A 25,329-nucleotide genomic window follows, 5' to 3' on the forward strand; every position below is an offset into this window, starting at 1 on the left:
TCACCTTTCTAGTCAAACCTGTTGACTAGCTTAGGGTTGTACTATGTATGTAACCTTATGAGACTTTATATGATATGTATCTGTACCTTACTAGTTTGACGACCTAGATGGCAAAGTTATTATTTAGGTTCTCCTCGTGTCCTAAGGTTTTATCATTATAGGGCTGCTTTTGTAGGATCATTTTGTTTTGATAGTTTTTGAATTTGTGTATACCCCATGGAAATATGCACGAGAGCAAGCGGCAAATAGAGCATCTGCAAGGAATGGTGACTCATGTACTCCATTAATCACTGTTGCAGCTGCTGAGGTTTTTGAATCACACATTACTGAATATCTCAAAGAGCAGGTATGAATGAGGATATAAGTTGCAAATGCTTGTTGGCATCTTGATTCCATCTTCTATTCTACATGAGATTTTTATGATTTTGTATATGTGCTACAAATTAGCTCTTATTTTGCGGACAAGCTTCTTAGAATTGTTCGGGTGATACGGTTCTATTGACGTGAGTTGTTGAAGGAGCAATTATAGAAATAAAAATATTATAGTTACCAAGTTAGTTTTATTTGATTGTAAATCATCCAAGATTGTAGCCTAGATTAGTGTGATTAGTTTCTTCCAAATTAACTTCATGTACAGGTTATATATAGCCCTCATCTGCTGTATCTTTTATATATAGAAGAATACCATTTTTCTTCTCCTCAACATGGTATTAGAGCAGAGATTCTAAGGCCATAGAATTTCTGGGGAAAAAAAAAACAGAAAAAGGAAAATGGAAACACCTCCTACTGGGATGGAAAAACACGAATGGGAGAATTCAATTCTCGCAGATCTTACGACAAGAATGACACAACTACTGAACCACAACCAAACTCAGAACCAGATCACAGGTCATGAACCTGCTACACAGATTGGAATCAAGTTAGATGGTACCAATTATGCACTATGGTCCCAAATTGTCGAGATGTATATCTCAGGTAAAGACAAGTTGGGATACATAAATGGAGATCTTCCACAGCCTCTGCAAACAGATCTTGCATTCAGAAAATGAAGAACCGAAAACGCAGTGGTGAAGGGATGGCTAATCAATATTATGGATCCAAAGTTAGTCAGTAACTTTATCTGATTCTCAACGGCTAAGGCTGTTTGGGATAATATTGCTATTACGTACTTTGATGGCATTGATACATCACAAATATATGATCTCAAAAGAAGAGTAACCAAACTCAAACAAGAAGGAGGATCTATTGAGACATACTACAACAATCTGCAAGGCTTGTGGAGAGAAATCGACTTTCGTCGACCAAATCTTATGAAATGTGATATTGATATACAAAAATATAACTCTGTTTTGCAGAAGGATAGAGTCTACACCTTCTTAGACGGACTTGATGATCGGCTTGACAAGATCCGAGCAGATGTGCTGTAGATACAACCATTCCCAACAGTGGAACAAGCTTATGCACAAGTTCGAAGAGAGGATTTGAGGCAATCCATAATGATGATGAATGAAGATACCATATCTAGTGGTGCTATGCTTTCAAGAGGATGACATAAACCTCAACACCAATTATCTTTTCAAACGCCATCAAATGGAAAGCCTAACACAACCACAAAGCCAAAGTCACAAGGGGAAAGAGGAGGCTGCTCACATTGTGGGAATACAAAACACACCAAAGAAACATGCTTCTACATGGTTATCCAGATTGGAGGCATGAACTCAAGGCAAAGAAAAAGCGTGAAGCAAGTGGAGGCGACAATCCTAGTCGTGCAGCTCTTATGAGCGTAGAGCCTCAACTATCTCTCGTACCACAACAAGAATCTTCTATCTCCACTAGTGAACAGATTGCTCAGAATGACTCAGGTAACCAAGGTTATGTTTTTTCTTGCTTGAAAACGGGGAACCATGATGGCTGGATCATTGACTCTAGGGCAACGGACCACATGACCTTTAATCCTTGTGACTTCTCTAAAGCCACCTAACCAAAACGAATATGCATTGCCAATGCTAATGGAGTAACATATCCAATAACAGGGGCTGGAACAGTGGCTCTTTCTCCTTCTTTTTCATTACCAAATACCTTACTAGTTCCATCTCTTTCTAATAAATTGTTATCTATTGGACAAGTGACTGAGGAATTGAATTGTTGTGCTCTAATGTATCCTAACTTCTGTTAGTTTCAAGATATTCTCACCAAAGAGATTATTGGTCGTGGTACTAAGAGGGAAGGGTTGTATTACATGGATGATTTCAGTTATGGTCGAGCAAATAATATACATTCTACTGGAGTTAAGGAGAGATATATTTGGTTATGGCATAATCGGTTGGGGCATTCCTCATTTCAATATTTGAGATGTTTATTTCCAGATTTATTTACGAAGTTTAATGAGTTAGATTTTAAGTGTGAAGCTTGTATTCAAGCTAAGAGTCATCGGGTACCTCATTCAATTAGTTTGAATAAATGTGACACTCCTTTTTTTATTGTTCATTCTGACGTTTGGGGCCTTGCTCCTATTACTATTTCTTCTGGTGTTCGCTGGTTTGTAACCTTTGTCGATTATTGTACACGAATGACTTGGCTTTATGGGATAAAAAATAAACATGAAGTGTTTGAAATATTTCGATCATTTCATAATATGATTCAAACACAATTTTCTGCTAAACTTCAAATTCTTCGATCTGATAATGGTGGGGAATATGATAATGCACAATTTCACAGATACTTTCAGGAACATGGTTTGCATCATGAGACATCTTGTTCTTAAACACCGCAACAGAACGGTGTTGTAGAGCGCAAGAATAGACACATCTTGGAAATCACTCGAGCTCTCTTGACTGCTGCTTATGTTCCTAAGCGATTTTGGCCAAATGCAGTAATGACTGCTGTATACTTAATGAACCAATTGCCATCACGAGTTTTGCACTACAAAACCCCTCTTCAAGTTCTCACACAACATGTGACATTACCATCAGTTCTAATGCTTCCTCCAAGAAAGTTTGGTTGTGTTACATATGTTCATCTACACAAGAATCAAGGGACAAAGCTTGATCCATGTGTTGTCCGTTGCGTTTTTCTTGGCTATGCAGCTCACAAGAAAGGATACTGATGTTATGATCCAGCTACAAGGTGACTTTATACCACCATGGATGTCACCTTTATTGAATCGGAGAATTTCTTCACTTCTCAATCTTCCCGCTCCTCTCTTCAGGGGGAGATGATGAGTGAAGAGCAGAATTGGGAAAATTGGCCAGGCTTCGAAGAAACTTCAAATGATATAAGGGAGGTTCAGCCAAGAGAACCAATGGCAATACTGATAGATCAAATAGGAGAAGTTGAAAATGTTGAGCATGTTGAAGCAGAAATCGAACAATAACCAACAAAAGTAGATCAAAATGGAGAAGTTACGGAAATTGAAAGTGAACAACCCTTCCATGACCTGACAGTACCACAATTAGACCAATCTCCTAAGAATATTCCTGAGGTACAAGTTCTAAACTCTCCTCACAATATTTCTGCTGGCTATAAACTACCTTTCATGCATAACCGCAGGCAACCACCAAACCGCTATTCACTCGATCATGGAACGAGCAAGTCAAAGTACCCAATTGCCAACCATATCTCAACTCAAAAATTGTCTGAACCTCTCAAGGCATTGGTTCATAAATTATCTGCAGATGGTGTTCCTGATACAGTAATTGAAGCCATGAATAATCCCAAATGGATCCAAGCGATAGAGGAAGAGATGAAAACATTATAGAAAAATGATACTTGGGCACTTATGCCATTGCCTGAGGAGAAGAAAACCGTGGGATGTCGATGGGTGTTCTCTATCAAACACAAAGCAGATGGATCAGTTGAAAGATATAAAGCAAGGCTCGTTGCGAAGGGATATACTCAGACATATGGGGTAGATTATCAAGAAACTTTCTCACCTGTAGCAAAATTAAATACTATGAGAGTACTAATCTCTCTTGCTGCAAACTTGGACTGGCTGTTGCACCAATTTGACGTAAAAAATGTCTTTCTCCATGGGGATCTTGAAGAGGAGGTGTACATGGACATTCCACCGAGTTTTGTTTCTTCGACACAGGAGAAGGAAGTTTGCAAGTTACAAAAGGCGTTATACGGATTGAAACAGTCTCTTAGAGCATGGTTTGGACGATTTAGCCTTGCCATGAGAAAGCACGGTTTCAAGCAAAGTAATTCAGATCATACTCTCTTCTTGAAGCACCAACAGGGGAAGGTAACAACTCTAATAATCTATGTTGATGATATGATAATTACAGGAAATGACGAGGAAGAAATCTCTAAATTACAAGAGCATTTAGCAACTAAATTTGAGATGAAAAATCTTAGAGGGTTGAAGTATTTTTTGGGGATTGAAGTAGCTCGATCAAAATGAGGCATATTTCTATCCCAAAGGAAGTACGTGCTTGACTTGTTGTCTGAAATAGGAATGCTTGATTGTAGACCTGCTGATACACCAGTTGTTCAAAACCATGGCTTGGGAGAATTTCCTAACCAGACCCCTACCAATAAAGAAAGGTATCAACGCCTTGTGGGAAAGCTGATATACTTATTTCACACACGACCTGATATTGCTTATGCGGTGAACTTGGTGAGTCAATTCATGCATTGTCCTAGCGAAGATCATATGAGTGCAGTGGTTCGTATTTTACGATACTTGAAGTCTTCTCCAGGAAAAGGACTGATGTTCACGAAAAACCAACATCTGCATATTGACGGCTATACGGACGCAGACTGGGCAGGGAACATTACTAACAGAAAATCTACATCAGGCTACTTCACATTTGTGGGAGGCAATCTGGTCACTTGAAGGAGTAAAAAACAGAAGGTAGTTGCTTTATCTAGTGCAGAGGCTGAGTTTAAAGGCATGGCTAAAGGATTGCGTGAGCTACTTTGGTTAAAAAGATTATTAGAGGAAATTGAGTGTTCATCTCAGGATACAATGAACCTGTTTTGTGATAATAAGGCAGCCATAGCAATCGCGCACAACCCAGTTCAACATGACCGCACCAAACATGTTGAAGTGGATCGACATTTTATCAAGCAGAAGCTCGAAGACAAGGTCATTCAGTTTCCTTTTGTGAAGTCAGAAGATCAACTAGCAGATATTCTTACAAAGGCTGTCTCTAGCAAAATATTTCACAACTCACTTAACAAATTGGGCATTGATGATATCTATGCACCAACTTGAGGGAGAGTATTAACGTGAGTTGTTGAAAGAGCAATTATAGAAATAAAAATATTCTAGTTACCAAGTTAGTTTTATTTTATTGTAAATCATCCAAGATTGTAGCCTAGATTAGTGTGATTAGTTTCTTCCAAATTAACTTCATGTAAAAGTTATATATAGCTCTCATCTGTTGTATCTTTTATATATAGAAGAATACCATTTTTCTTTTCCTCAACAGGTTCTTCATATGAAAGGAATGAACAGATCTGAGAATGACCAGCATACTGGGGATGCTGGTCTGGCTCTTGACCAAAATGTTCAGCATGATATTCTGGTAAAAACTTGTTTTAAATATTTGGCCATCATTAGACATCTACCAAATTTGGTACCCGTCTATGCTTTAGCTGATAGGATATTATGATATGCATATGACACTAATGTTGCATGCAGTTCACTGCAAGTTTTATTACATGCAAAGATATTCACTAATTTGAGGTTTAATTGAGTGGTTCATGTTGTAATCACCTTCTTCCTTTTCTTCCTTGACCTTCTTCTCCTTCCCCTTATACATATTTTCCTGTACTCCATTTTTTCTTGGATAAACCAGAGTGGTGTACAGCTGACTGATAATTTTCTTTTTAAATTTATAGTTCTTGTTTTGTTTCTCTTGCTTCTTTTGCTTGAATCTTCAGGTTCCTTATTTAGATTCATTTCTCTGTTCTTCTGTCCCAGATTCTATTTTTATATTTGATAGAATCTCATTCTTGTGTGCAATCATTTTACAGGTGATGAGGAAGAATATGTTAAAATATGTGCATGTGAGGGAGTTTGGTCCAGAGGCAGAGTTTTGTGATCCCTGCCAGTCTTTCATCTTACCAAATGTTATTTGCAGGTAAAAAGGAAAAAAAGACGTTGACAATAAAATTCTGTAACATATTTGACAAAATAGATGAAGTGATATTATTAGATACAAGTATGAGTCCTAAGAAATCTCCACAATAGTTTTAGTATTGAGGGAGTTCAAGTGAATATTGCTGCTTTCTTTTTTAATAATTTGATGATTGGATGAAATTTTTTACTGCATGAAAAGCCATAATTAATCTCTCTCTAAGCAAACAGTCATCCCTTGTTTTTCTGCTTTGTGAAGAATTTGTAAGTCTTGATTACTCATGTTTCTGAAAAGATTATTTTTTTATATTTTGTTTTAGTTGTTGCTATATATGTCTAAGACTATTATTAGTTCTCAAAATGATACTATTTTATAAAACCTGAAAGCAACACATTTGGTTGAGCAATGTTCATGTGCTGGCTCATTGACGTGTCTAAATTCCAAAGCAAAATGCAGGTTTTCTTGAAAATAGCCATGCATCAGAAATTTCAACTTCTCCAGGAATGCACCTCCTGGATTTTGGAGATCAGATCATTTTCCTTCATCATAGTATTTCATTAGAAGATGCTTAAGCTGAAATGCAGCACGATGAATATAGTTCAGAAAGGCGATCAAAGCTAGAGAGTTTTGTTCAGAAAAATAAAAGAACAAATGCTTTGGTGGAGATGAGTGTAAGGTATATATGTCCTATTTATCCTATCTATTTTTGCTACTAATTCATTTATTTGTTCGAAGTGTGGAAGTGTAAGCAATTTGTTGTAAAAAAATGTACATGATATGGTAAAACTACGAATGATGAGTTGAGTGTTGGATCCTTTAATTTTACTGTCATAACAACTACTCATGGAGATGCTTAGACTTCGCGAGCCTGCAGGTGAAACAACTAGATGCTTCATAGTTGCCTACGCTCACCACATGCTTTCAACCATATTTTTAAGCACTTGTCCTCTCAACTTTTATTTTGAGAAATTTCTTACTACTCTTTGAGGAATCTGTTTAGTTGGGACTTTTCATACAACGAGTGGGTTAAGGCTTGGTTAAAGAGTAGTAAGAAATTTTGGATACATCTTGTTTTTGGTTTTTTAAAATAGAAAAATAAGTCATTTTTGTATAAGATATGAAAACTGTGTCAAAAAAATTTTGCTACCTCAAAATTTAAAATTTTGGAAAATGATTTTTAAAGATACAAATAGGTCATTCTCCCTCCTCATTCCTAAATACCAAATAGGTCCCAAGGGAATGTTAAAACATTTGTTCAAATAAACTCCATCTTGATACAAGAATTCATTAAAAAAAACCTTAATTATGAGAAGTGATGATCATTGAAGGTTTGATATAGGTATTGTAAATGCAAATCTAGATATCTAGGAAGCAAAAATTAGGGCTAAAGACCTCAAACTCACATCTGTTGTCTGGTTGTCTTTAGCAAAGAACTGAATTGAACAAAACCTGATGTGTAATTGTGGGTGTCATTGCCTATTGGGAATGAATGAGATGCAAAATTGTTGATAAATCAGTGTAAGATAATAAAAAAAGCATGAATCTCTAATGGGTGCTATTATCTCAAAGAAACATTACAATTCAAGGCTTCATGTCATAGGATGCTTCAAATGAGCCTCCTCATGGGTTTATATAGAGCCCAAGAAGCTTCTGGAGACTCTTGGAGTCATCTACACTAAGTCATTGGAGGGAAGAGTGTGGAAGGTTCTAGAGATGCCTAGAAATGTCCACACATCTCTACACTATGGTGGAAGGCATGAGAGAGTCCAAGGCTTTCTAGAGAATTCTAAAGATCTCTAATACATAGGGTTGTACATAGAATTGTGTAGGGTATTCTAGAATCTTCTTGATTTGTAAGGAACCCTCCAAGGTTCCAGAGAGTTTCATTAGTGCCTATAGATAGGTGATGACCTCATTTGGCCAAGGCACCACCCAAATCACTTTCTAACCAAAGCAAGTGAGCTTCCAAGCATTGTAAAGCTTCCTTTAAAAGCAATAAAACTTACATTCTTTAAAGAGTTGCCTACTACACCTTCTAAAGCTTCTGAGTCGTAAGCATCTTAGCCTAGCAAGCTAAGCATTGGGAGTAAGGCTGACTTAGCAAGATCAAGGGTCTTGACTTGTCTGAGTGTCGCACGAGCTTAGGAAACAATTAAGTCTGTGACATTCATCTGTTGCTACCAAAATTGTTTCCAAAAGAACCAAAAGATCCGTACTTATTCATCACCAGGAACCAAAATGGACTCAAGTATGTTCTAAATCCATGGACAGTAAGGCATAGTTTCTTCACATGATTAAACACATGATTTTTGCATTATATTATTGGTTTTGCAAATGGAATTACTATCAATTGGTATCAGAGCCCACTGTTTAATCATTAAGAAATTGCCAACATGACACCGTTCCGATGCCGACTTAGGCGATCAAGACACTATTATGACATTGTTTCCAATCGGCGATGCAGTTCAGACGCCGTTATGGCATCATCCCATTCCAGCAACGCCGTTTAGGCGCCATCTTGCTCTTGTAAGAGACACCATTTAGGCGTCATTACAAGCGTTCAAAAGACGTCGTTATCGGGTCGTTTTCTAGATGTCATTCAAGCACCATTTCACGCCGATGAGAAGCGCAATCTCCATGCGCTGTTTTAGGCGTTCCAGACGCCGTTTGAGGGGTCATCTCATGCCAGTGAGAAGCGTTGTTTTAACACTATTTCGGAGATGGACGCGTCATTGGGGATTGTCAAAGCGCTGTTCCGGTGCCGTTTTGACGCCGCTGCAGGTGACCTTAGCCCTACGCCGCCTAGACACCGGCTAGAGGATGACTGAGATGCCGTTTTGGCGTCATTCTCCAGTCGAGAACGCCATTCAGGCAATGGAAAAGGACTGCGATGCCGTCCGGGCGTCGTTCTCCCTGCGCGTGATTTAGACGCTGCTTCAAGCGATCGGAGAAGATGACACTGTTGTCGGCATCGCGCCGCTGCCTGTGTTGATTGAGGATCGTTCCAATGCCGTTTTGGTGCCACTAATGACGTCGCTGTCGGTGTCCCTTAAAAGGATGAAAATGCCACTAACTGGTGTTTTTGTTTGGGTTGCAATAAATAAGACAAAATAATTAAAAATAATAATAATAATTTTATTTTGTTTAGGATGCATATGCCTCGTGTATATGCGATACCTGTGCTTTTGATCTTCATTGAATATATTACTAAGACACTTATTCAATGTAGTTATTTTGGTTATTATACAAGGATAACACCTTGCTTATGATAGTTTTGGTTTCCTGAGGTCTCCTTCTAGAACATTATCTTCCCTTAAAATCAAGCCCATGCCTAAACCATTAGACCAAGGCTTGTATATATATATATATATGGTTTTATGCATCAATTGATATACATATATACATGGGTTTATGCATAAATAAATAAATAGATAATTTTTAATTAAATTATTTCTTGCTATATTTGTGTTTAATATTTTAAAATAAATGAATTATGTATATTTGTTGCCAAAGTAACTTATATTATATAATTTATTTATTTTATAATATGTAAACATGTTATTATTATTTAAAATAATCGGCCCAAAGGAAGATTATTTTAATATAATAATAAATAAAGTAGTCATAAATATATGACACATAAAGTTTATCTTGCATCCTATATGTCATTCCAAAGACAAACATATTGCTTCAGTTTTATTGTCAATATTTATGAATTAATTTTGAAAATGATACCAATTATAAGTTAATATTTTTTGTCCAAAGACTGAATATTAATGTTTATGCTAGGCATCTTGTAATAGGTCCACATACATATGCATATATATGTTAAATTTTTATTTATTCATATATGTATGATATTTTGTGACTGATTGTGAGCTTTATTGTTATGAATTTAGCATCTTCTATATCTGCAAATGTTAATAACATTCATGTGCTTAATGACACAAACTTCAAGAAATGGAATGAGCACGTTATAATTGTGCTCGGGTGCATGGATTTGGACTATGCGTTAAGAGAGGATCGCCCTCCAGACCTTACTAGTGCCAGCACTGCTGAGCAAAGGTTTGCTATGGAAAAATGGGAGCGATCCAATCGCATGAGTCTAATGATAATGAAACACTCAATTCCAAAAGCTATAAGGGGTGCAATACCTGAGGAAACCCGAGCCAAGACATTCTTGGACCAGATAGTAAACTAATTTGCTACAAACGAAAAGGTTGAGACAATCACTATTCTTAGTAAGCTTATCTCCATGTTGTACAAAGGGAAAAAGAATATAAAGGAGTACATTATGGAAATGTTCAATCTTGTGACTAGACTCAAGGCGCTAAAGTTAGAGTTGTCAGAAGATATACTCATGCACTTGGTCTTAATCTCTCTGCCTACACAATTTAGTCCATTCAAAATCAGTTACAACACACAAAAGGAAAAATGGACTCTGAATGAGCTTATTGCTCAGTGTGTACAAGAGGAAGAGAGATTGAAATAAGAAAAATTGGAAAGTGCTTACTTGGCTTCCACATCTCAGGGATTTGGTACCATCAAGAAAAGAAATAGGGACAATAAAGGAAAACAAACTGAAGTTTCTGGGACATCCAAGCAAAAGGGGCAGAAGAAACAAGATAAGGAGATCACTTGTTTCTTCTACAAGAAGACTGGTCATATGAAGAAGACATGTACCCAATACGTTGTTTGGCGTGAAAAGAAAGGTACACTTCTCAACTTTATTTGTTCAGAAATTAATTTAGTTATAATGCCTACTGACACTTGGTGGATAGATACGGGTGCAACTACTCACATAAGTGTCACGATGTAGGGTTGCCTAAGGAGTCGAATGTCAACTGATGGTGAAAGAGACATCTATGTGGGAAATGGCAACCAGGCTACAATCAAGGCTATTTGTCTTTTTAGATTACAGTTAGACTCTAAATGTACTTTGGATTTGGAAGAGACTTTTGTAGTACTGTCGTTTAGATGGAATTTAATTTTTGTTTCATGTCTGGACAAATGTGGATATTATTGTTCATTTAGAAATGGAATGGTTAGTCTTTATTTAAATTCAAATGTTATTGGTACAGGTAGTCTAACAGACAAATTATACAAATTGAACATAAAGGCCTCTAATGAAAAATGAAACCTTGCATTCAAGTAATTATGACATTAAGCGAAAATTAACAAATGAGAATTCATCAATGTTATGGCACATGCGTTTGGGTCATATTTTAAATCATCGTATTCAAAGGATTGTGTTAGAAGAAATTCTTGATCCACTTGATTTCTCAGACTTTCAAATCTGTATAGAGTGTATTAAGGGTAAACAAACAAATATGAGGAAAAATGATGCTAACAGGTGTGGTGACATCTTGGAATTGATACATATGGACATTTGTGGTCCATTTTCTACACCTTCTTGGAATGGACAACAATATTTTATCACTTTCATTGACGATTACTTGCGTTATGGCTATCTTTATTTGATTCATGAGAAGTCTCAGTTATTGGATGTGTTCAAGAATTTCAAAGTTGAAATTGAGAACCAACTAAGCAAGAAAATAAAGGTCGCCAGATCTAACCGTGGAGGCGAATATTATGGTAGATATGACAGATCCGATGAACAACGTCCAAGGTCATTCGCTAAATATTTGATGGAGTGTGGTATCATTCCTCAATACACCATGTCGAGGACTCCAAGCCAAAATGGTGTAGCAGAGAGGCAAAACTGTACTCTTAAGGATATGGTAAGAAGTATGATCAGTCATTCCACCTTACTAGAATCACTTTGGGGCGAAACTATCAAAACTGCAGCTTACATTTTGAATAAAGTCCTAAGCAAAGCAGTAACCAAAACCCCATATGAGTTATGGACTAGCAAGAAACCTAGTATTAGGCATTTACATGTTTGGGGTTGTCCAACTGAGGCTGGGCCTTACAAGCCAAATGAAAAGAAATTGGACTCTAGAACAGTGAGCTGCTACTTTGTAGGGTATTCTGAAAGGTCGAGAGGCTTCAAGTTTTATGACCCCTCAATAAATTCCTTCTTTGAAACGGGCAATGCTAAATTCATTGAGGATGTTAAGTTAAGTGGGAAAGAGCCATTAAGAAATGTGGTCTTTGAAGAAGAATCTATTAGTATTCCTATTATTACAACTGGACATGGTCATATTATGTTTGATGACACTATCCAGAATGTACAATCAATAACAGAGATTCAAGACACACCTGAGATTCCTCCTGCTCAAGTTATGGAACCGGTTCAAGTTCATGAAGAGGTAACTCAAGAACCTCAAGAACCTCAAGTACAAGTGCCACTGAGGAGATCCACTAGAGAAAGGAGAAGTACAATTTTAGAAAATTATGTTGGATATCTCCAAGAACATGAGTTTGACATGGGTATGGAAGACGATCCAATTTCAGCTAGTCAAGTCAAACAAAGTTCTGACTTTGAAAAGTGGATAGAAATCATGAAGGATGAGATGAAATCAATGAAAGACAATGGTGTTTAAGACCTAGTAGAGTTGTTTGAAGGTGTAAAACTGATTGGTTGTAAATGGATTTTTAAGACCAAGTGGGATTCGAAAGGCAACATAGTTAGGTATAAGGCACGCCTAGTCACAAAAGGTTTCACTTAAAAGGAAGGCATTGATTATAAGGAGACCTTTTCACCGATTTCATCAAATGACTCCTTTAGAATCATCATGGTGCTTGTGGTTCATTATGATTTAGAGTTGCATCCAATGGATGTTAAAACTACGTTTCTTAATGGTAACATTGATGAGACAATATACATGGTGCAATCGGAGAACTTTGAGTATAATGATTCAAAGCAACTTGTATGCAAATTAAAAAGGTCCATATATGGTTTAAAGTAGGCATCCCGACAATGGTACCAAAAGTTTGATCAGGTGATTACTTCATTTGGTTTTAAGAACACCGCTGATTAATGCATATATCTCATGTTTAGTGGGAGCAAATTCATTATCTTGGTGCTATATGTAGATGATATTCTACTTGCCAGTAGTGATGTGGAACTTTTGCATGAAACCAAGCGATTTCTATCTAATAAATTTGACATGAAGGATCTTAGTAATGCATCTTTTGTGCTGGGTATACAGATCTATAGGGATCGTTCAAGAAGTATACTTGAGCTATCATGAAAGTCCTACATTGATAAGGTGTTGAGTAGATTTGGCATGAGCAATTGTGCACCAGGAGACACACCTGTGGCAAAAGGCGATAAATTTAATTTGCACCAATGTCCGAAAAATGAACTTGAGAAGAAGGATATGGAGAGGTTTCCCTATGCCTCGGCAGTAGGAAGTCTCATGTATGCACAAGTTTGTACGCGTTCGGATATTGCATACATTGTTGGAATGTTAGGCAGATATTTGAGTAACCTAGGTATGGATCACTGGAAAAAGGCAAAACGAGTTAGGCGATATTTACAAAGAACTAAAGATTATATGCTCACATATCGTAGATCCAATCATTTAGAGATCGTGGGATATTCGAACTCTGATTTCGCGGGATGTCTTAACAGAAGAAGATCCACTTCAGGCTACATCTTCATGTTAGCTGAGGATTTCATGGAAAAGTGTTAAAAAAACACTTATTGTTTCTTCCACTATGGAGGCAGAATTCATAGCCTGCTACGAGACACCAAACCATGGGATATGACTACAAAATTTTATCACTCAATTGCGAATTGTTGATGGGATAGAGAAACCACTAAGAATCAATTGTAATAATAAGGTCGTATAATTGTATTCTAAGAACAACCGAAGTTTGTCAAAAGTTTGTCAAAGTCCAAACACATTGACATCAAGTTCTTGGTTGTGAAAGAAATAGTTCAGAGTCTTCAAGTATCAATTGAACACATAAGCACAAACTCCATGATTGCGGATCCGCTCACTAAGGGTTTGCCACCCAAAGTATATCATGAGCATGTCATACATATGAGTGTTATACACATTAATGATGTGTTATTATAGTGGGAGTTCGTATTTAGATTTTGTGTTTGTTTTCTTGATGTGATATTATGTTTGTATTATCTATACAGACCTTGATTTTAAAGACTATTGTATTTGAATACTCTGAATTGAAATGATGACTTTCGGAAGCAGTATAGCATCAAGTGTTGAAAATGGAATTTGACTATTTTAGTCATAAAGTAAGACCAACTGGAAATAGACATATTAAAGATCACATTCTATGTAATTTCCATGCTACACATCCATACTTGATCCATGTTTCTAATTTTGTAATGTTGTGATCATTGATGGGTCTAGTTATGATTATGATTAACGAAGACCGCTTTAATCTTGTGTTAACATAATTAGTAGACTGGATTGTTTAAGAATATTTAGATAAAATAGCAAGATGAGCTCAATAAAGTACTGTCATGAACATTGTTTTGTAATATATGTGATCCAAGTGGGAGATTGTTAAAATATGGACTCACATATGTAACATAGTTCGTGATTAAGCTATTCACATTCATGTATGTGTTTTGTATTGGTTTTCTAAAGTATGGGTCACCTTATGTGTAGAGCCCAATGCCATCACGGGTCTTAGATGATGGGCCTAAGACACAGGAGACCCAATAGTCCAAAGGGTATGATCCCTAAGGCATAGAGGGTATATAAGGCTAAGTGTCTGTTCCCTTTTGAATATCTTGGAATAGAACAGAACGCGCTCTCTCCTTCTCCCATCATTAGAGAGATTACATAAACGGTGGATACCCCTCTATAGCCTTAGAAGATCCGTACTTATTCATCACCGGGAAGCAAAATGGACTTAGGTATGTTCTAAATCCATAGACAATAAGACATAGTTTCTTCACATGATTAAACACATGATTCTTGCATGATATTATTGGTTTTGCAAATGGAATTACTATCAAGTTTCACTGGTTTGGATGGGCATTCTTGTGTGTCTGCTTAGGATCATAGCCATCAAGTACACATAATACCAGAAATGGGCAGCTTAAATCTAATAATGAGCTTTGTGTTAATTACATATGAAATAGAATTTATGAGCTGAATTTGTGATTTTCCACTAACCAGAGAAAATAAGAAAACAGAAACCCGTGTCAGTTACCTCATGGATATAAACAAGTGTTGGCCACTCATTCATTCACAAGAAGGGCATCAGCAATGGCCTAGATCTCCTTCTTGCTTTTCACCACACATCGTTTCTTTGCCTCAAAATCAAGTTTATCCAAGTCACTTGCAATTCCCAAGTAGCCATATAAAACATGTTCCACCTTGTCTGCCTATGCCTTTCGATTTTCCCTACAACTGCTTGTTTTGCCATTATTGAAATTGATATGCTAGAACTCAGTTCTCCCATGTTGATTCTCAGCATACATATTGTGTAGTTTCTCTGCCTTTTGCAACCCATAAAAGGTTGCACCGAACCTCACCACCATGATACTCTGATTTGCAGGTTTCCTTCGGCATATCTTGGTATTTCCTCCATCAAAGCCCATATCTGCAATTGATGGGTGAAAAATGAGAAACAGGAGAAGAAAAACAACAGATCAAGCAGAACGAAAAGCAAGTAACCAATAAGACCCAACAATTTGAAGTCTACTATGGAAAAGAAAGTATGTCATAGTTAGAAATATGTCTCCAAGTTTCCAACCAAATTATAGGTGCACCAGCCCCACTTATAAACCAAAAGCACCCATTTCTCATTTATTCTCATTGAATTAAACCATTACGAGATGACAGAGTTAGAAGTTGGGAATCATTTGATTCTGTAATGGTAGTGACAGAAATTCAAAAGGAACTTCAAAATAACTGAGAATGAAAATCTAAGCATAAAAATTTGAGGAGAGAATAAAGCATTTCTTTATGGAATGGGGGTTTACCTCTTAGAATGGTCACGAGCATATCAATGGTTACAATCATTCACTCATCTGGATCACTTTCCTATGGGGGGTTCTTCCATGGCTCCCACACACCCCAAAACTGAAGGGGTTCAACCGCTCAAACCTATGACCTCCCCCTCATAAGAGGCAAGGGAGACCACTCTGGCTATAATTCCAGTTGACAAAAAGGATCACATGAAAGTCCATTGGAAAGGAATTCTTGTATGCTTATTCAATGTTCCAATTGTTATTATCTGTAATTCCCAAGATCATGTAAAAGTGGATTGTGAAGGCGTTTGTGTTTGTGCAATTATTACCAACCTTTTATTTTTTTAAGATTGTATTAAACAGAAAAACAAGAAGGTACACAAGATGTTTACAAAGTAGCCAAAAGACTAAAAAACAACACAAAGACATAAAAACTAGCAATTGTGCTCTACATAGAGCTTAAGCAATCCATAGAGTCCATCAATGAAAAGGGACAATCCCCGATATACACTCTAACCCAATCCCAAAAAAGATATAAGAAGGAATTTTTAATCGATTGGTTTAAGGTTTTACAATTATCAAAAGCTCTATTATTCTCTCCCTCCAAACGATCTAAAACAGCAGTAAGGAAGTAGCCTTCTAAGTCTTTTTTCTATTTTTCCTACAAAAAGTAACCTTCTAAACCTTTTTTTTTCTCTTTTTCTTACAAAAGATCTATGTTAGTTCAAAAGAACACCCCTCAAAGAAGAGCACATCTATTGTACACCAAAAAGAACATAAATCAATTGCCACAAAATGCCCACTTTCAAACAATGAAGGAGAATATGGTTAACCATTTCTTCTTCTACTTTATACATGTAGCATTAATTCCGAATCTTCTAACTCCTTTTGTGTTGATCTAGAATTAAAATCCTACCCCAAGTTGCTTACCATGCAAAACAACTAACTCTTGATCACACCCAAAAATTCCATATCATTACAAGGAAACAACTTTATCCTCCTATTTGAGAGGAATTGATGGACTTATATAAGAAACTACCATTCTTTGTAACCGAGCATACTATGCTATCTTCAATACCCATACTAAAGGAATGTACATACAACCTTCCAAAAAGGACTTCTACCTCCAATTCCCTGTTATGCAACCAGTTTATAAACCTAGGGCTCCAAATCATCCCAATCGTCAACCACCCAAGCATTTTTTTAAGAGGCTATAAAATAGAGTTTTGGGAAAGACTCCCTCAAAAGGCATGTCCTCAAACCACCTGTGCCCCCAGAACTTCACCTTGTTCCCTAAACCCACCTTAGAACTTGTTCTATCCTTGAAAGCTACCCAACCAACCTTCATTTTATACCACCATACAAAGCATACTATTAGCCAAGCAAGAAGAAGCTTAAGGGTATACTATGCAGCTTACTGACAATGGTTTCTCATTTTGTATTGTAAATCATGTTTGATCTTTAGGTTTAGGTGCTTTTGCATCTTGACACCTAAGAAAGAAAAAGTAGTAGCTTCTGCACATTGGCAAGTGAATTTAGCACCAAAGAATGAATACAACCATGACAAGAACCTAACTTACGGATGCTAAAACTGAATGATTTAAGTTATCTTGACATCTCGAAGAAGACGAGCAGCCATAGAGCCATATCTCCTTGCTTCCCACTCATTTAGCTTCCCATTCTGAAGTCCTCTCAGCAGTATGCCATCTTCCTTCACCTTGTCACTGACAAAATCATCTGATTCAATGGTTTCATTGTTACTATCACCATTCTTATCCTGACTATTTTCAGTTTCTCTTGTTCCAATCTCATTTGTTTCCCAATTGATTGGGGGGGATGAAGTCTCTGGAGTCTCTGCTGAGGGTTTTAATCCCATAATGAAAAGCTGGATGCTCGGATGTTGGTACTTCCTGTCCATCTGCAAGGAATGACATTGTCTAGTTCAGTTCTAAAGAGATTTGTTTTCATCAACACAAAGCCTTGGTATCATTCGAGGTGGAACACTCAAATCTGAAGCATAAATTCATGAACACCATTGCCAAACATTAGGCAAATTTGGAGCTCACAATATTTCAGAATAAAAACCTTCCACAAGTTAAACATATACCTTTGCTTTAGGAATAATTTTCACCTCAAAATTTTGCTTCCACATGTCAAGCATTTGTTCATGGACATTAGTTGAACGGATCTCATATCCCAGCTACATGAAAAATCAATAATAAATGAGGGCATGTCTTTGGTTTTAAAGACAAAATATTAAAAATAAAAACAATCAGAAGATGAATTACCAAAATTGTGGTTTTCGGTCCCGATAAAGCAAATATTGTCCTCAATAGTGGGTCTAAGAGATGCTCTGCATAAACCTTAAATCCAAAATGTTTGAATTTGCTTGGTTGAATGATGTTAAATATAGAATGGATTACTATGCTTTAGTTGTCTCAATATAACAGATAACAAAGAGAGCATCTGAATGACTGCGAAGTGATATCTGTAATGATAATGGCAAATTAACTAGAATTCAAACAACAAACAAGTGATACAATTTAAGGATAGAATGACTCCTTAGTTATCAAAATTGATCAGTTTTTCAATTGTCAACTAATGAGCAATATTATTTAGATGAGTGAATCATGGTCTATCTGCAATGGCATAACATAATGCAAAGAACCATTATAATAACTACAAACACTCTTTCTAGTAAAAAGATATAGTGTATGATAAATTCCCATTCCAAGAACAAATGGGGCTTAAAGCATAAGCACAGAAGTACCCAACAACACTTGGAAGGGTCAATCTGTGGTACCCATTTTGGTGCCATACAGAAATTAAATATAACCAGTAGATTTGGAGTTAAGATTGGTCACTTTCTTTATATCTGGGAGCTTTACAATAGGAAGTTTACCTCATGGTTGCATTTCAGAGTCCAGACGAATGGTACCAAAAAGGCATGGTTCAGTACCATATAATTTCCCAATTGCAATGACATGTTTGGTCATCAGAATTGTTGGATTTTATAGATCCATTTGAGTATTCTACCAGCATGGAGACAATTTTTGAAGCAATAAAATTATTTATTCACTCTTTTCAGAAAATGAGACTGAAAGTAAGTCATGGTAACCTGCATTTTTTTTTTGCAAAAAAAGAATCTCATCCAGTAAACTTACAACATCAGTGCCAATAATGAAATCAAATGGTGGATTAACTGCCTTTATATGATCTTCATTTCCCCAGTCCAGCTCTGCTACCTGGACAGAACCAAATGAATCTACAAGGAATGGAAAGTACCATGTAAGAGAGCAGTAACTACCATAAGAACCAAATTCACTGATGACATTAATTGCAACTCCAAGTAAAACCTTCTATCTCATGGCTAAAAGTACTGAAAAATGGTTTATCTAACTTCATTTTTTATAATGTTCAGCTCAGACACATTTACAAACACTAGTGAACAAATTAGACTTTTCACAGGGTACAGGAGAAAAGAAAGAGAAAAAGAAAAATAACCTTTAAAAAGGAACTAAAAATAAATCATTCATCGACTTGAAGGGATTGGTGATGGTTAGAATTGCACCTGAACCAGGATTCATCTGCATGATCCTTGAAGTATTACGTTCAACATTTCTCATTAGTAATGGCAAAACTTCAGTTTGATCTGTTGAAACTACATCACATCCTAGCAATGCCATGCCTGAAAAAAGCAGCCAATGTCATATTAAGTAGTGCCTTACCTGATAAATTCCAGTATATTAGAGCCAGTTCATGCCCCAAAAGAGGAGGAAAAACACACACACGTATACACATGCAAAATAAAATGCATACCACTGGCCATCATCTAAATGACACTCATGGAAAATTAAACAAAAGTAGAGGCAACTCACCAAATCCAGCTACTCCACAACCTGCTCCAAGTTCAATAACACGTTTTCCTTTCAATTTAGATGGGCTAAACCTTCCCTTTCTGCAATTCCTCTCCTGAGTGATTCAAACAAGTGCAACTTTCCAGATTTAGAAGAATACAGTATCACACAGAAAGCAATGTAGGTCCACAACTCATGACCCATGCAGATTGCAGAGTCCAAATTTAATACCTAATAATATCATTAAAGGTCATCTTCCATTCCAGAGGGTAAGGTGCAACAGATATATTCAAGCTAAAACAGAAAATATGGTCTCCACGTGGAAAAGTATCCAACCTCAGCCACACCTCTGCACCTTCATGGTGTGGCTATTTTATGCCCCAAATTTCTTCTGGTTTAAAGTGCTTTGATACAAAAAAGAATACAAATTGTGCAAAATGAGGCCTGAATCCATCCATACAATTTCATTCTTGCAATGTTCCATTATTGAATACACCTTAAAAAGGCCTTATCCCAATTACTAAGAGTTGGGAGCTGTAGGGTACGGCTCCTTGCTATCACTCAAACTGAGATCTCAAACTAAGATAAAATCAGAGAAAAGAGATCAAAAGGAAGGGACTGCATCCAAAAACTGCTATTATGATGAGCAAATCAGCAAGAACACCAGGAATTTCTCTTTTCGCTATGATTCTCTCATGCACAGGAGAGGAAGGGCACTACTTTGGGCAACTCTCAACTCGAGAAAACAGCTTTAAGCAACTCTTTCTCTCAGGAAAGGTAACAGTTGATTTTAGCAACTTTCTCTTAAGACTCTAGTTCTTCCCCTCACTGGGAATAAGCAACTAAATCCTGATTGATGGCTTAAAGGCACTTAAAACAGGACTTAAAAGGCTGAGCCCCCTACAAAAGCAAGAGGTGGAAACCCTGCCCTCGCCCTCAAGACCCAGATTGCATAGAAATTGAACACAACTCAACAGATCAACAATTTTGAATTGGTAACCCATGGATGAAAATAATGCTAAAATTCTCAAATGAATAATAGACTTTACCAGAAATTTCACAAATACCATTGATGCATCCCAAACCGTAGTTCCTAAATGCTTCGAATTGGGATCCTACCACAAGAAGAAAAAATTGGCAGCATCAGGGAAGTTATAAAGAGATGTGCTAGAGAATTAATATAACCAACATAATACTTAAAATTCTCTGCTATGAACTTTATACAAGCTAACTGATGATAAAAATAATAGAACTTGTAACGTAAATCAGAACACCTAGGGGCTAAATTGGCAAACATGCCTTCATTAAGAATTTCCTTTTCTTAAAAAAATAAAAAATAAAAAATAAATCTTTTTTTGTCAAGCAACACAAGAACCCAATCCACCAATTCTGGGTCTCAACCACCATTGTATTGGCCAGGTGGGCTATACAACCAGTATCATTAACATCTCCAAGGAGTTCTTAGCTTCTGGCCACTCCTAAGCAAAAACGATATCTTTTCTCCGGTTCAATAACAGTTTAAGATTCATATATAACTAAAACTTCTTAACTAATTATCCTCCTTACGTTGTGGATATTAAAATCATAACCTCCTGAGGAAGAAAGTATACAAGAAATGTTTTAGCCTACATCCAAACTGCCAGATTCTTTCTTAACAAGACAAATGAGCATCCAATTGTATAAAGTGAAATCAGCATAAGCCAGAGCCTCCTTGCTAGATGATCCTTTCATCGGTGAATTGGTCCATTTTATTACAAAAAAAAAAAAAAAAGAAATTCAAACTTATATGGACTTAATATTGCTGCAATTACCACCATATTTGACTTGTCTATTTCAAAAGAAATGTAACAAACCTGAGAAAACTGCAATTGATGACCCAGAACTTCAAACATAATTGCTGATGTGTTTGGAGAGTTTAGTCTGGCATGTGAAATTTAAACATGGTAAAGAACATTTCTTGTTGAATACTAAAATTAGTTCCTTAGAACTACAAGCAGCTTGAGATGATAGATAATATAAAATAAAATAGTGCAATACTAACCATGTGAAGCTGTGTGAGTTCAGTTCAAATAAACAATATAAACCATCATCACAAGTGGAATTTAAGTAAGACAGATTGCTTCATTTTATTAGAGAACTACACCTATAATTAACCAATCCTTGATATGATATACTGAAAAATGGTATGTAATTTATAACCCATGGGGCCATGAAAAAGCACCAAGCAAACTCATGAAATATGTATGAAAAGTCAAAAGTAGAGAAATTAGGAGATGAATTAGTCATTGCAACTGCAAGAAAGCAAGTGTCCACTGAAATTTTTTGAATCTCAACTAGTCTACTAGATAGTTCATTTTCAGAAAAATTAAGTGGTATTTCACATCCATTAAGAAAACTAGCTGGTTGCAGTTCGTAGTCACTATTTTATACATGATTCAAGGATATGCAAACACCCATAATTATGAATTCATTGCTGAGTAATATCAATTGATTCCAAACATGGTGTTGAAACAATTGGTCTAGAACTGAACAGTAATCTCTTTCAGGTTTCCATGAGAAAGAAATTCTCAAATATCCTGCATCTTAGTACCAAAAAGCAACAAAATTTCACATGCCTAAAACTTTGAACAAGTATGTCTCTTTAGGAAATTAGGCGATGTTCAACTAAAACCTTATTCATCAAATTGGTGAAGAATGAAGGGTCGGGTGATTTCAACCCAAACTACCAAAAGGATAAAGCAGAAAACACTTGGACTTAAGGAGACAAGGTCTAGCAAAGTAACATATCACTATAAGCAAGAAATATAGAGAAGTGGATTTTAAGTCTAACCATGCAAGGATATAAACACAAGTTCTTTAAAAGTACATACACATAAACACAAACACAAGCAGTAAAGTACCTGTCAGGCTCCATTTGAGCATCACAGTGAAGAGAAGTAATTTCTTGATCTGAACTCGTTCTGCTAAATAAAGAAAGGATAGAGTGTTTTAAAACATAAAAAAACATGTTAATTGCATAGGAAGGGGGAAAACAAAGGTTAAGCTACCAAATACCCTTCATCTTTTTCATTTCTTCTTATTGTAAGTGACAAAGCCTCAATAATCTTAACAACCTCAATGTTTGACTAGAAAACTATGAAATTGACATCAAGAATACAAACAGTTTTTTCTGTAAAACAATAGTGATAAAATCAAGTAATGAGCAATGGTATACCTAAATTATGAATTTAGATGGATTAAAATTGAAATCCAATTCATACTAAAAGGAGACAGCTTCACCGCTCTAGTTTGCCTACTGACATTGAAGAGTTTGATAATTAGACAGTGGAAGTGGTGAGTTTTATTCTTTCTTTTCATAAATTTATACATTGTATAAATGTATTGTGGATTATAAAAAGAACAAAATAATAAATATCTTTAAATTAAAGAAAACAAATATTATTTCCTAAATTAAGAGAATAAAATACTATTAGTTTTTTATTGCTCTTGATTTATAAAAATGTTGATTGAAGCGGATTTTTTTATCATTATGCACTTAACTCTGTGAACCTCCTTTATGATTTCTCCTTTATTATTTCCATTCTTTATCCTCCTTTATAATTTCGGACATCTCCTTTACTACTTTCATTATGTGTTTTGTCATTTTGTGTCCTCTTTTATTCTTTCCATTAGTAGACCGAACATAGAGAAATTATGAGTTCCATTCCCCTTAACTAACAGATATGCACCCTTTAACAATACAGTTTATGTCCGAATGCCTGACCATAACTCACCATCTACCCTGCCCCAAGTTTGCTTCCTTCCCTATCAATACCTCACCAGCAATGGAAATATAGATGGTCTATTGAAGCCAAACCAGTGCTACATCTCAACTGTCAAGAATTATATCATTAAAGGAGTCCCCAAGAACATCACAAGATACACCTTTTTGTTGAGATTGGGGGTTGTTTCCAGAACTGGGGTCCAGCCTCTTCTAACGTGGCCTGGACAATTCATGATCATCCCAGTCTAATTTAATTAGTAATTGTTCTAGTTCTCATTATGGAGGAGAGGAATATTTAAAACTAAAACATTTCCTTTTCTCCCCCATAATTGCTCTAAAAAAAAAAAAAAAAGGCTCAAACGCAGAAAATTTAACAATTAATCCAGAAATAATCCTCTATTATTCTCCGATTTCGTTTCAGACTTTCCAGCGAGCTTAACAGCATCCTATATCCATAACAACTACAGTGCAAGGAGAAAAAAAAAACACATTTAAGAAATTCAATAAAGCAAGTTGCATTCATCTAGCAGAAACATGCACATTGCATAAAAGTTCAGTATAGAGTCACAGAATATACTGCAAACCCACAAAAAGAACGTTTTTATTTTTTTATTTTTTTTATTACACAATTTTGGTGCAAACATTATAATGATTCTCCAACTTTTCACACCAATAAACACAAAACAGGAAATCGGAGGGTACATACACATTCCAGGAGGACTCTAATCAACCCGCGAAACATAACACAATCAGAAAGAAATCAACAACGAATAACATTAAAAAAAAAAACCATAAATAAACCAAACAAACAGAACCCAGATCACAAATTCCGAACTTGTGAGAAAAAATCAGAGCAGAAAGCATGGGAATCAAAACAACCCACATGAATATAAGGCAAAAAATAAACATGAATATGAAAAGAATAGAGATGATAATCTAATAGAAGCAGATGAGGAGACCTTAACTCCTGCTTCAGTGTTGGTGTCGCTAGATGGGGTTTCTATGAAATTATGAATAGAGAGCAGACCCGTTTTTGCCGAAGCCGTTTTTATTGGGTGCTAAGCTGTCTCTAAATTATGAAATTATATCACATTTTCTTATGGATGGCAATGGGGCGGCTCACCCCATCCCAACCCATTTCATTTATTCAAAATCTTATTTAAAAAATTAAATGGGACGGGTATAAACCCAAATAAATATATTTTATAAATAATTAAATAACTTTATTTTTTATAACTTATATTATCAAAAAAAAAAATTATTATTATCTGTATATTAAAAATAATAAAATAATAATTTTAAAAATTAATTTTATATATAATTGGGATGGGGTGGATGAGATAAGGCAATACCCAAACCCGTCCCAAGTTTTTTAAAAAATTTTCAAATTTGTCTCAAACTGGTTTAATTAAAATTCAAACTCATCCTTTTATGGAATGAGCGACCCCAAAAAATTTATCTCATTATCATCCCTACATTCTCTCCGAATAAATAAGAATTTATAAAACAAAATTTCATTTTAAAAATCTTCCAAAAGCGTTGCACTTCTTTTCGAGTGTCCTCAACAAGTTGATGCCAAAATTAAAGTAAAATTTATGTTTTAATGAAAATGGATAAATATATAAATATTTAGAGTATAATTTTAGCACATGTTTGACCTCGATCCAAAAGTTGGGTTGAACGTATTAGAAAATTTGAGGATATTTATTATAAATAATGAAATAATTTAAATATTGGGTTTAGCTCACAATGAATTGTGTA

General features: G+C 35.9%; 2 protein-coding genes across 5 annotated transcripts; one reads left to right on the plus strand and one right to left on the minus strand.

Annotated features, from left to right (window-relative positions):
* Positions 1-8,806: 8,806 nt before the first annotated feature.
* On the plus strand, positions 8,807-10,287 carry LOC117911009. Its single transcript, XM_034825177.1, has 2 exons — positions 8,807-8,867; positions 9,986-10,287. The coding sequence occupies exons 1-2, from the start codon at positions 8,807-8,809 to the stop codon at positions 10,285-10,287; spliced, it is 363 nt and encodes a 120-aa protein (XP_034681068.1).
* A 4,758-nt stretch (positions 10,288-15,045) lies between these two features.
* LOC117911897 (protein N-lysine methyltransferase METTL21A-like) lies at positions 15,046-24,635 on the minus strand. Of its 4 annotated transcripts, XM_034826323.1 has the most exons (11): positions 24,528-24,634; positions 22,706-22,765; positions 21,659-21,725; positions 20,855-20,920; positions 19,827-19,920; positions 19,520-19,636; positions 19,113-19,213; positions 18,237-18,311; positions 18,056-18,148; positions 17,529-17,866; positions 15,046-15,578 (listed from the first exon to the last, which is right to left on the minus strand). In XM_034826323.1, the coding sequence occupies exons 2-10, from the start codon at positions 22,717-22,719 to the stop codon at positions 17,549-17,551; spliced, it is 945 nt and encodes a 314-aa protein (XP_034682214.1). In that variant the 5' UTR covers positions 22,720-22,765; positions 24,528-24,634; the 3' UTR covers positions 15,046-15,578; positions 17,529-17,548. The 4 variants fall into 4 exon arrangements, with proteins under 4 accessions (XP_034682214.1, XP_034682216.1, XP_034682212.1 ...); XM_034826325.1 differs by lacking the exon at positions 15,046-15,578 and having other exon boundaries at positions 17,352-17,866; positions 18,080-18,148; positions 24,528-24,635; XM_034826321.1 differs by lacking the exon at positions 15,046-15,578 and having other exon boundaries at positions 17,352-17,866.
* Between the last annotated feature and the right edge of the window lie 694 nt (positions 24,636-25,329).

This window comes from Vitis riparia, chromosome 3, assembly GCF_004353265.1.
Source record: "Vitis riparia cultivar Riparia Gloire de Montpellier isolate 1030 chromosome 3, EGFV_Vit.rip_1.0, whole genome shotgun sequence".
Taxonomy (NCBI): domain Eukaryota; kingdom Viridiplantae; phylum Streptophyta; class Magnoliopsida; order Vitales; family Vitaceae; genus Vitis; species Vitis riparia.

Bases quoted from the DNA above. Each gene is read 5' to 3' on its own strand.
- LOC117911009 (XM_034825177.1), top strand. From the start codon at position 8,807: ATGGACGCGTCATTGGGGATTGTCAAAGCGCTGTTCCGGTGCCGTTTT. The intron at 8,868-9,985 runs GTGACCTTAGCC...TTATGAATTTAG, and splicing joins CCGTTTTGACGCCGCTGCAG to CATCTTCTATATCTGCAAAT.
- LOC117911897 (XM_034826323.1), bottom strand. The intron at 19,214-19,519 runs GTGCAATTCTAA...CATTCCTTGTAG, and splicing joins GCAGATGAATCCTGGTTCAG to ATTCATTTGGTTCTGTCCAG. The intron at 17,867-18,055 runs GTATATGTTTAA...CATTCCTTGCAG, and splicing joins AAATTATTCCTAAAGCAAAG to ATGGACAGGAAGTACCAACA.